This window comes from Propithecus coquereli, unplaced genomic scaffold (genome assembly GCF_000956105.1).
Source record: "Propithecus coquereli isolate 6110/MARCELLA unplaced genomic scaffold, Pcoq_1.0 Scaffold226, whole genome shotgun sequence".
NCBI classification, from domain to species: Eukaryota; Metazoa; Chordata; class Mammalia; order Primates; family Indriidae; genus Propithecus; species Propithecus coquereli.
Genome location: NW_012147797.1, coordinates 46,019 through 58,838, shown reverse-complemented (window position 1 = coordinate 58,838; position 12,820 = coordinate 46,019). Strand labels below are relative to the sequence as shown.

Here is a 12,820-nt window from a genome sequence, read left to right as displayed (position 1 = left end):
TGAATGACATGAAGAAATCAACTGAACTTATTTGAAGGAAAAAAGTGAGAGGTAGAATTTTAAGTACTTTCAGAAAATATTAGCAGGCTAGCAATAAAATGGAAATTATGCTTTGGTGATAATCTAGAAACTGGGACGAGTAAATACATATACAGAATTATGCTAATGTTTAAGCTAATTGTTTTCTTAAATTACCTGGCTAATTTAAGAAACATCTTAGTGGTTTTCCCTCTGTATTGCCACATACATTGCCCCCAAATATCTGATTAATTGGGAGAAGAGCATATTAAATGTTTTCAATTTTATGAGCATAAAGAGAAATGCAATAGGAAAGTATAAGGCTCGATTTTCATTTTGTGTCAAATATAGAATCATAAACTCAAGAATTTTAGGGCTGGAAAGTACTTACAGGGGGCAAACAACAGTATCCTAGTTTTATTTAAAAAACTTTATTTTATATGTGTTTTTGAGTTAAATTTGAAGATAATTTATAATCACTCTAGTTTGATTCCTGTCACTGGCAGTGCCACTCTTTCTTGGGGAAAATTCCACAAATGTTGGGGTCAGGGTAGGGACAGATGTAAATTTGCTTTTCCTTCTGAACACAGCTCTAGGATCAAGGTTAGGTACATCTCCAAAGCAAGGGCTCATGTAATTTATCTTCCTTTACCCAAGAACCAAAGTAGATTAGGTATGGGAGAGAGAAATAGTGGAAGCATTGCGTAGGGTGGCCCAACCCCATCGTTTATATTTTTATGTAAGCTCTGACGCTTTTACTTGGTAATAATCTTCCATCTATAATGTTTCCAGCATGGAACTTTGTTCTTCTCCCAAATGTTCTATTATTACAGCTCTCACTAGCAATGGAGAAGTAACTAGAATCTATTGCAAGAAATCAAATGAAAAAACAAAAACTGACACACTCATTTTAAGCTGCATCAGATAACAATGGCTCAGAACCCAGTAGTTTATGAATGAAATAAAGATACTTTATTTATTACACAGGCACTTGGAGATTCACATGCCCAACACATCTGATACACTTAACAACTATGGAAACACGAGTGGAAAATGTCTGCTTGTAGGATCAAGAGAGAACTTTCACCATGTAAAGGTGAGTGAGTGCATTAACAATTTTTCCTTTACTTTCCTCTAAGAATTTCCAAAATCCACTATATATTTTTTTAAAAGTTACACTTGAAATAATACGCAACAAATACTGATCTACATTCCAACTGGTATGCTAACTTGAACTGTGAGCAATTTAAACTTTTATCACAATGCAACATATTTATAGTCATGCTTGAACAGATTAGGTTAGTAGCATGCATTCCATTCTGCAATATGAATATTGTTAATCTATTTCCCAACAAAAGTCAAAAGATGCCCAGTGCATAGAAAAATACAAATCACTGTAGTTGATATATTACGGGACTGATCTTGGGACTTACATGGTGATGATGAAGTCCTGAAATGTCATGCCCACAAAAGCACATTAAAAAGTGGATAAACATATTTTATCAGACAATCTCTAAAAATTAAAGATGAGAGCTTTAAATTTGGGGATGTTCTTGCTGTGTGCTTTGAACAGGGCCTTTCTGCTCACCTCCTTCTGGCTTGACTGGTCCATCAGACATCACCTTCCTGAGGGCTAGCTGGCTTTGGTCTTGGTTGCCATTGGCTGGTGGAGGCAGATTATCAGACTGAGTTCTTTGAATGGGGAAGACTCCTGCTATGCTGTGTCTGTGCTGCTTCCTGGCATGATTAGACTGACCGCTTTTATGTGCTGCTGTGGCAGTGTGGGTGAGATGGAAACCCAGAGTATGTATCCTCAGATGGAACCAGCTTAAATGTTATTCATGCAAACAGAAGTGTTCTTTTGCTCTATTTAAATAAGTAGTATTTTCAAATGCCAAAATGACACCACATGCACAGCACTAAAGGGGATTAAAACTGGCTGTTTCTTTGGAAATGATGACTCAGGAGACAATCTAGCTCCATTGCCTGGCTAATGCCTCTTATGAGTAACAGGCCACCTACATTTTTGAAATATCTGTACTTCTTAAGTTTTTATACAATTACATCAATTGACTAGATTTTTACAAATAAATGAAAATACAGCAGTTAAGGTGGGTAAATTGTGATACTTTGATTTACAGCTACTAGACATAGCACATCTTGACTTTCAAAGGATTTCCAATGGTTAGGAGAAAAAATAATCTATAAAATCTCTGTTATCATATACAAAGTGTGATCCAACAGAATGGACCCAATTGTGCTCCTTAATGAGGTTACAGTGCCTCATCACATATGCTTACACATATATTAATATTATGCATTTTTTGAGAATATAAGAAATATGATTTTCTTCACAGATTTTTCAGAAGACTAGAAATTTTTGCACATGGAAAGCTATAACATTTCACATGCATAATTTATTAATGTTTTAAGCATTGTCTTGAAATGGCTTCTCCCCTTAGATCCTAGAACTTGACATTTGGTCTTATTACGCTTCTGCCTAAAATTTTTGAGTGTTTACAGGTACAAGAATCTCATTGCTAATCTTCTCTAAATACTGTGTGTGTGCTTTTTTGGTGTAATGCCTGGAAAATTGGCAGCCACTTATGCTTATAATTTCTGTATTCTAAAGGATACTTAAGCGCACACAAAAGGGACACACAACATTGCTTTGCCTGCAAACATCACAGACACAGCTACCAAATACTATGAGCCAGGTTGGATGGATGGTGGAAACAAAGGAGAAACAGCCAGTTTTATTTCAGTCTATGTAAATTAAAAGAAAATCTAAATAAGAAAGAGCATATTTATGTATTGATACTATTCTTACACAGACAAAGGGACAGTGAACAGAGTGAGCAGAGGATGCCAAAAACAGAAAGCAAACAGGGAAGGACAGCAGGAAAGAAAGGCAACAGATGAACATTAAGCTGCCATGCTGAGGAATTTATTTGCGTCTTTTACTTGGTTGAATGCGGAGTTGTTGCACGGCGGCTTCGGCAGCAGCTATGGCAGCCCCTGCATCTTCCAGGTGGGTCTGAGTGACGCTGGTTTTGCTTTGACTGCGAGACGGTCCATGCGAACGGAGATGGCCTTCGGATGATGATTTTGAGCTACCAGGACTACTATGGGATTTCTCAATGGTGGGAACCTGCATGTCTGGTTACAAAAGGGTAAAACACGAGTTAAAGTTGCTCCAGCATTCCTCCCGTCAAGCTTGGTCTACATATAATTTGAAACTGTCTAAGATTTATGTTAATTCTGTGTCTTTTATGGCTCATTTTTGCAACTGCTCACTATTCAGAAGTGTGATTAAGCATTTAGGAAACAATTTTTGGGAGGAAAAGCAAAAGGATGATAGTCATGAGAAGAGATAACTTTGCAAAGAGAAATATATTCTAACTAGCCTCAAGTAATGACTGTATTAACTTTTCTTTTCACCAAGTAACTCTGTTAATTCTACTAGAGGTCAGGGAGGAGACAATAGGTTATACTGCCACAGGGAGAATTTTGAGTAAAAACATAGCGAGTTCTTGGATGAAGGGGTGTGAGTCACTAGGACATATTAAATGTGGAGATTGTAGAATCATTATCTCAAACAATTTTAGAGAATGTATAGATTATTCATTTCCTAAGGTAGTCATAGAGAGAGAGGTCTTTATACTCATGATCTTGCAGAATGTTAAGCAGGGCAGAGTTGACATGGCTAAGTAAAATCCATAAATGATCTATGAAACTCATTCATAAATAATCTACAGCATTCATTGTAGTCATAGGTTTACCATTCAACTCAATGGCCTACTGGATATGGACTCAGTTTCCCATCTCCTAGAACACTTGCACTTATGATTCATTCTCTTCTCATGTACAAAGAACCACTTTCCAATTTGGTGTACTTTCTGAAAAAAGGAGATAAGGAAGCAATACTCAAGTCTGATATGAAAAATTATATGTAATATGATTGTATGTAATATAGTTCAGTATATCTAGATAAGATACCACATGGTTATCCTATACAGGCAGTAACTCAGCTGACAATGAGGATTAATGCCATGTTGTAGGACAGTGGTAATGAACCTCCCAAAGGAAAAGCTTATTCAAATGGGAATGCTGTGTTTATGGCCAAACCCAATGTATGGCACTGTTATTTAAAAAATAATAATAATAGTTAAAAAATTGGCTTGAGTCCAACATTTAAAAAACACTTAAGTAAACTTCAGCATACCAATTGTTTTGATGATACAGGAAATATTATCTATATGATAGATGAAAAGGAACACACAAGATTATATTTATGGGATAAGACTATATTTTATAAACAAAGATGCAAACAATTAGAAGGAATATACATAAATAGTAATGATGATTATGTCTAGTTTATGAACTGGTAGGGATTTTTATATTTTTTTAATAAAATATTCCAATGCATTTTCTAAAACTATGTTATCATGGATTTTGAGAGGAATAAACCCAAATAGCTCATATAGCCCAGCCTCCTCCATTTCACAGGTTGAAAAATGGAGAATCCAAGAAGTGAAGATTACAAAGTCATATACCTAAGTATGTGCTGATCTAAGACTAAAGCCCATTTCTCCTGATTCCACATCCATCACTCTTTGCATTATATTATATTATATTCAATATTTTCCAATAGCATCTGACCTTTAATATATATTAAATATATAGGTATTTGCATTCAAGAAGATACCGAATGAACAAACAGACAAAAACTTTTTCTACTTGAAATATTTCCTACCCTTCGATGGGTCAGGGAAGATACCATGGCTTCTGCTTTTGATAACAGATGGCTTTGGGGACTGCTGGCTGCTCTGACTGGAATGGGATTTGCCATGATCAATGCTTTCAGTCTGTTCTTTGAGAGGATACCACCTTGGAGTGTTATCAAGGTGGGATGTGCTAGATAAATCAATCAATACCTGAAAATAAAGTATAATAAATCAATGAAATTTATGGACTAAGTTATAATGTATTCAATACTATTTTCTATGATCTAAAATTTATTCAAGGATATATAAAACAAAGGATGTAGTATAATCTTTCAGGAGGATGATGCTATCTTTCTCATTTTTCTTTATCCATGATATTAGAAACAATGTCTTGCACATATCAGATGTTTGATAAATGATTAAATTGAACTATATAAAATTTTTGACTATTAACTAAATTATTTGGATATGATGTTAAAAGGAAGAGTTACAGGTCAATGTTTTCATAAAACAAAACATTTTTTCTGTTATAAGAACTCATTGTAGTTTTAAACGTGGCTAGCAACTTTGAAAAATGTTTGCTTTTAATCACAAAAGGGACAAAATGGAAAAGAATAGATAATCTGCAATTACTAACTTATTTCTTCTAATTTAAAACACACTTAGTTTACATTTGAAATAGGGATTTAACAACAGATGATGAGAAAGCACTGTGTCACAGTTTAATTGGCAGCATTTTTTTTTCTTAATGGTATACAAATAACAGTTCATTTTACAGTTGCTGGCATCTTAGTTTCGATAATGTATAAAGAAATGGAAACCAGCCCAATGGATATATGCTCTAGGCTCATGTAAACATAAGAAGACAATAAATTAGAAGGACTTCAATAGGTCAGTTTTTTGAAATTAGACATGAAGTCAGATGTAATACTGTATCTTAGAGTAGCCCTACCTAAGTTCAAGATTAGTCAAAGTGGATGCACTAGGATGGAGCCTGAAGATGAAGGTCAAATGGTCTAGTTTTGGGTGAAAAGAGATATACAGAGTCTTAAAAACCAAACAAGCCCTCATTATCACTTCGATTACACAACCGTTTTAGTCTCTATCAAAAGGATATCATATTTTGTAGGTTTTAGATTTTTTATATTAAACATGATTCATAATTTCTGCTCTGTTCAGAGCACTAAACAAAATACATATTTTTGAAACATAACAGAAAAAAAATTCATGAGTTCTGATCACTCTACTAGTTTCATGATTAGGTTATTTTGATTCCTCACACATTTATATAAATATTTTTATTGCTTTCTCCTACTTCTACTTTTGCTTCTTAAAATATTTGAGAGATTTTTCTATTTTTCTCAGGATACTTAATCATAAATAACAGTACAAAATGTCACATCAAGTCATTCATACATGCAGTGAGGAACAGCAATTCAAGAACCTGGAAATACATATTTAAAATTCCAGCTCCTTTTATAATATAATAAATTTGTTACCCTCAAATCTCATTTGGATTCACAGCATGATTATATATCTTCCTATTGAAACAATTAATATTTAATTTTATAAATTATTATAAAGTACATCAAGGGGTAGAATAAAAACCATTTCTTGAGTTGCTATTCATGTATTCAAAGAGTAAATCGGGAAATAAATTCTACCTGCCAAAAGATTTTATTCAGAAATGGCTCTTATGAACTTAAAAAATATGCTTTGCATCATGCTTTTTATGGTGGTTTTAAATGGCAGCAAATAAGGGAAAGAAAATCAGAGGCTCACCTCCCCAAGGAAGTCATTGGAAGAAAATCTATCATAATCCCAAACTGTCACCTCCAGTGTTTTCTTCTTGAGCTACAGTTCAAATAAAAATCTCATTAACCCCATCTTTCCATTGCAAATTTTTACTACACTTATACAATAGACATATTTATTTTCACTTCCTTATACCCTTTCCATTTATGTAAAAATACTGGAATTTTTACCTAAAACTATGTGGATTTATATTAAATATTATTTTAAATTTCAGTGATTTTGCAGTTCAATCTAGAGTTTGATTATAAGGGACCTCAGTATTCTGTGAGCAAAATGGTAGTAACTCTTAACTCATTTCCTATTGTTCTAACTCCCTCATTTTGAAAATAGAAAGCACAATTGTTAAATACTCTTAAAATATAAGAATTTCATAGATTGCAAATGTTTTGTTTCAATAATTTCCAAAAAACATAGTAGTATTGTCTGATTTCTGTAGATGAGTTTAACTTATCTTAAATTCAAGAACCCAGATGATAATTTATATTCAGCTTCAACTTTATAATCAAATTAATCTACCAGAGGACAAAATAAAAGCCTCATTTTGAAAGACAACTGCTTTATAAATTGTTTTACATGGATGCCTTCTTCCTGTTCTATTTGTATTTTTTTCACTCTGAATTCAATGTTATAAATTATCAGTTATTTTCTGTTACTCTTGCAGAGTTAGGAAGTGTAGATTTTCAGAAGATTGATGAAATGTTGCCTAGAGTCACTTATTTCTGGTGATAATCCTTTACACTAGTCATCATTTTGCCTTATTCTGTATAGTTTAGGCCTCAATTTAGAGACGAGAAAAGTTCCTAAAATGTTGTCTGATAGAGTAATATATTTCTATTCATTGAATCTTATTTCTTTCCTTTGTACTGTTAATGAAAATTAAAATACAGCCGGTTGAAAATATATTCCCCCCAAATATGACAAATACGGCTCAGTCTAATTGAAAATTTTAAATTTTGAAATAATCAATGGAAAATGTTTCACTGGTCTTCTTATTTTGTTTGTTTATTTTTTGGCTGCTTTGTCAAAATGTGCACATTTACTTTCACCCTATGTTTAAACTTTGCCTATATCTTTTCATTGGCTACATTTCTTACATGTATTTTATGCAACTTTTTGTATGGCAAAATTTATATGGGTCCCAATCTTTGAATAATTGTGTTAATACTATACTTATGTTAGTCTAAATCTGTCACCTAGATATAGTCATTACATACCTGTTCCATGGAAATACTTTTATAAATTACTGTTTGATTCCACTCAGGATTAAGACTTTTCTGAACATACTTAGTCCTTCTCTTGTACTCAGCACTGAATTGGAAGAAAAGAAAGAGTTATCTTGGTTATTCACCTTAACTGACGACTTCACAGTCAAAATAAAGGACATGCAGACTTTTCAAGATGATATTTTGTTTCACGGCACATATAATCATCTCATCATCCTCATGTTTTTTTTTTTTTTTTTTTTTTTTTTGAGACAGAGTCTCACTGTGTTGCCCAGGCTAGAGTGAGTGCCATGGCGTCATCCTCGCTCACAGCAACCTCAAACTCCTGTCTCAAGCGATCCTCCTGCCTCAGCCTCCTGAGTAGCTGGGACTACAGGCATGCGCCACCATGCCCAGCTAATTTTTTTCAATATATTTTTAGTTGTCCAATTAATTTCTTTCTATTTTTAGTAGAGACGGGGTCTCGCTCTTGCTCAGGCTAGTTTCGAACTCCCGAGCTCAAACAATCTGTCTGCCTCGGCCTCCCAGAGAGCTAGGATTACAGGCGTGAGCCACCGCGCCTGGCCATCCTCATGTCTTAAGCCTTATTTTAAGTTGAATGCACAATGACAATTTTAAAATATGTTGGATGTCTTTAGTTTTATTTTCCCTAATGATCATTTTTTAAAAGAAATGCCCATAGGTGTTCTAACTATACCATAATTCTAGAAATCTTAGTCTTTCCGGAGCTTAAGAGATAATTATGTGAACTATATGGTAACATCAATGTCTTCTTGCCCACAAATAATAATTTGGTACTTAACTTTCCTACAGTTTTGCATCTAATCATGGCAGGAAAACTAAATGGTCTTTTAATTCATTTTTTCTATAAAAAGTTGTAATGATTGTATTGACCGAGAAAAAGATGAAGAATGGCTGTTGTTATTTTCACCCTATGCTAAAATTCCATAAACATTTGTTACCTAATATTTAACGCACATTCTGACAGTCTTGGTAAAGTATGATATTTAATGTAGTTATAAAGCAATTAATTAAATATAAATTCTTGGTTTATGGCAATAGCTTATGTTACAATTGATGAACCAAATCAAAATCTTTCCTCCTTCATTATAATGTGGGGCATTTGTGTTAATCCCTGACTTTTCCATTCTCTTTAAGCAATACTTAGACGATTACATTCCACACATTTAAAAACAACTTATTTTCAAAACCTATCCTAATTAAGTCTGGCAGAACATCTATAGCTGGCACTAGCCAGCTGAAGGGGTTGGAATTAGATTACTGCTATCTGCTATTAGCAAACGGTACCCACACAGGCAAGGCCTTTCTCTAAATTAACACTGCTTTTTCTCAATTTTCTGTCTAGGCTTATGTCTCAGGTCCTAGATAACTCTTCATCTCTGGTAAGCATTAGAGTCCTGAAAACCAGCCTGTTTGGGGTCCTGCTACACGTTTGCACTTCACAAGTTGCCTTTCCCTAAATGGACTGGATCCTCACCCTTGTAATCTGTAGTTCTAATCCAAACTATAGCCAGACTAACTTGCTCAATTTCTGATCTCGGGCATTGCCATATCCTGGAATGCCTAATACTTTTTCCTTAGCATTAATTTACTTATATATTCTAGATAAAACTACTGAGAATCAAACTTCAGCTTACCACCTACTTTTGGAGATGCCCTGCAGCCAAATATTTTTCTTGTCTCTCTGGTTTTATTCTCTTACCAGACAGGTGCAGGGTAGTGATTCCTGATACTGACCATATAATGGGGTCCCCTGGGGATCTGAGGTGTGAGGTGGAGCAGTTCAAACTCCATCCAAATCCCTCCCACCTCTGTTTGCACCCCAAGGAAAGTTTGATTTAATTACTGTGGGTGAGGCTTGAACATTAGGATTTTTGAAAACTTCCAGGTAAATCTAATGTGTAGCCAAGACTGAGAACCACTGAGTTTGTCTCATAACATCTCACATATCAACCATTGTGAACTGAAAACAATTTAAGAAATAAAGCAACACTCTTTTCACATCTAACCAACCTCTTTAAGTGTATACAAATAAGAACAAGATTTGACAATTCTGTCATTCCAGATATATTGTGAAAAATTTCGGGGAAATGTACAGACAACAATTTAAAGAAAGAGGAACTCTTATAGTCTGTGGACAGAAAGTACTGTATAAGTCTGTACACACACTTTTTATATAAATTTGTCTGTATCTAATGAAGTTTAAGTTTATATACCCAAACTTCCAGAATATTCTATTCCTACTAATTCCACATCTACTCTAGAAAAATTCTCCCACCTGTACATAAGAAATTTGTTCAAAATCATTCATCACAATATTGTCCCTAATAGTAAGTCAATAAGAGAATGAATAAATACATTATGATATTGATTCAATGAAATAGTAAGCAGCAGTTAAAATGAATTAAATAAACCTCCATATATCAAGATAGATAAATCTCGAAAAACCTCTAGATCAAAAATTTGCAGAAGGATAAATATAATAAGATATCATGATATAAAGATAAAATTATATGAAATAATACCATAAATTATTTATGCATACATGTTTATATGACATACATATATATTAATATCATAAGAAAACTTATAAATTATAAATATTAAATTTAATTTAGTGAGTTTTTTTTAGGTGGACAGAGAAGTGATTTCAGAGGATTTTAGGATACCTGTAAAATACCTTCTATCACAAAAACATCTGAAGCAAATATAGCAAAATGTAGCAAGATTTGATAAAACTGGACAGCACACACACAGGTATTTGTTAGGGTGTTTTCTATAATTTTCAGTAAGTTTGAAATATTTTATAATAACTACAAAATTAGTAAGGTTTGGTAAGCTATTCCATTTAAATTTTATGTTTTTGATTTTTTTTTAGCATGACATAGGAAGAATTAATGTGACCACTTTTAAGCTAATGGAAAACTTGGGTTGCTACATGACTATTCCTATAGGCAGGTGTACTTAGAAAACAAACATATGGTAGTATGATTTTTAAAGTTTCTATTTGTTTTAGACTTAGTTATCAAGGTGGTGAGATCAATGGAAAGCCATATTAAGGATAAGAATCATAATATAACGAACAGTAGGAAAATTATTTTTTTCCAATTCTAAAAAATTGAATGCAGACAATTTATTTAACAAGATAAGACTTAATGTGAAATGCAAACTCATGTACTTTCACTAAATTTCTGGGTATGTCAATAAGTATTAAAATAGTCTGCAATACTGAAATGTCTTCAAAAAGATTTGTCAGTCACTATCTTTTCTTAATCCATACCTGTGAATAATTCTTACTAAAATTTTTCATATCCACATTTAATCATTTTTATCACTTATACATCTAGCAAAAATTATTGAATGCTAACTCTGTACTAGGAACTGAACATCTTTATTAAGATGTACTATTACAAATACTTAATTGTGTTGACAGGTGATTATATATTTGATTCATGCATGATAAGTACTTTATAAAGTATGCACATTAAAATAATAACATTAAATTCCTACTTTTCTCTGGCAAAATTCTAAGTGCTTTTCATATGTTAACTCACTTAATTCTCCTCAAAGCAACCCTATGAGACAGGTATTATTTATGATTCCATTTTATAAGTCCAACAAAACTGAAGCTCAGAGGAATTAAGGCGTGTTGGCAAAGTTGCATAGTTATTTAACTGGTAGGACCAGGATTCAAACATAGAGCATCTGATTTCTTGCTCTCAAACATACATTATATAAACTCAATTGATTAGGCCTATCATAAAATCTGACTAATCCATCTATTTTCTTAATTGCAGGCTTCACTAGCTGTCTAGTTTGTCTTCTTTATAACTTAAAGTACTCCACCTCAACTTAAATATATATTTTTATACATATAAATTATGTATAATGTGCATGTACATACACACATATATCATTAAAAAATTAAGACTTAAAAAATTCAGTCATTTTTAGAGTTGCCAAGAGAAATTCTGAATGATATATCCTAAATGAGTGTTGTGGAACGATTAGGGATAATATAGATTCTTGACCAGGTTCCTTCAGAAATAACCTAAACTGATTGGGAAAAAATTAAAATATTTATGTTAATAGACTATCTTAATCATATTAATGAGTTTGATTCTCCAGTTCTCTCCAGACCCAAGGCATCTATTGCCTTTAGGATTAATGAAAGTAAACACAGCTTGTCCGGAGCCCCCCTCCACAACCCTGACTGGCCTATGTAAACACCACTGAAATCCTGTGCAGTTATTTTTCCGCACTTGCATTTCCTGATCGCAGATCTGGCCACACAAAGCCATTCCCTCAATAACATTTGTTTTATAACCACCATGTACTGACTATTTTGTGTATGAATTCAATGGGTTGTGCTGCCACTTTACACAATTGAAAACTCCAAAATTCTCATAACCATATCGAAATCTGTGGATTTACAAGTTGAAACTGGGCATCTTAGCAGGGGGATTTTTGAATGTGAACATAAATTCAGGCTGAGAAAAAAGTGGAATTCTTCCTCTTTTCCTTCCCTGTCTGGTGAACACACTATATTCCCTTGTGGGAAGTTTACGTTAATGATTTTACATTAGGACAATTAGGCTGTCTCTAATAATAAAAGAAGTTTATTAATAAGGAAAAATAAAAAGTCAATTCATCAAGATGGGACACAGAACTTACCAAAAAGTAAAATCTAAAATTTTACCCCCTTGAAGTTTTCACAGATTTTCATTTTCTTTCATTTGTTTTTATTTACCATTTTGTCATAGGTAGATATACTTTTAAAGGCTTTCAGAAGAAAATATAAGAAATTCAATTATTCTACTCTAAACCAGCAAACAGTTTTCATGTTTCCCTTTTTAATTTCAAAAGAAAAACTGAGAAAGAAGAATGGAGTATGACGGCTTTTTGGTGTATTTACTTTCATCAAATTACCTAAAACATTGAAGGTATTCATTTTTAAAAAATTTTTTTTTGGTTTTCCTTTTCCTTTACTGGAATCACATATTACATACACTTATT

The 12,820-nt window shown here is 33.1% G+C and overlaps 1 protein-coding gene across 1 annotated transcript in view; it reads right to left on the bottom strand.

Moving 5' to 3' along the window:
• Window positions 1-967: 967 nt before the first annotated feature.
• The window catches only part of LOC105811018 (protein piccolo-like), a 17,228-nt gene continuing 5,375 nt past the window's right edge, over window positions 968-12,820 (bottom strand). The window contains exons 3-7 of the mRNA XM_012645099.1: window positions 7,775-7,868; window positions 6,528-6,599; window positions 4,775-4,955; window positions 2,983-3,177; window positions 968-1,789 (exon numbers count right to left, since the gene is read on the bottom strand). Of these exons, the coding sequence (XP_012500553.1) occupies window positions 1,554-1,789; window positions 2,983-3,177; window positions 4,775-4,955; window positions 6,528-6,599; window positions 7,775-7,868 (778 nt within the window). The 3' untranslated portion in view covers window positions 968-1,553. The remainder of the gene's footprint in view (window positions 1,790-2,982; window positions 3,178-4,774; window positions 4,956-6,527; window positions 6,600-7,774; window positions 7,869-12,820) is intronic.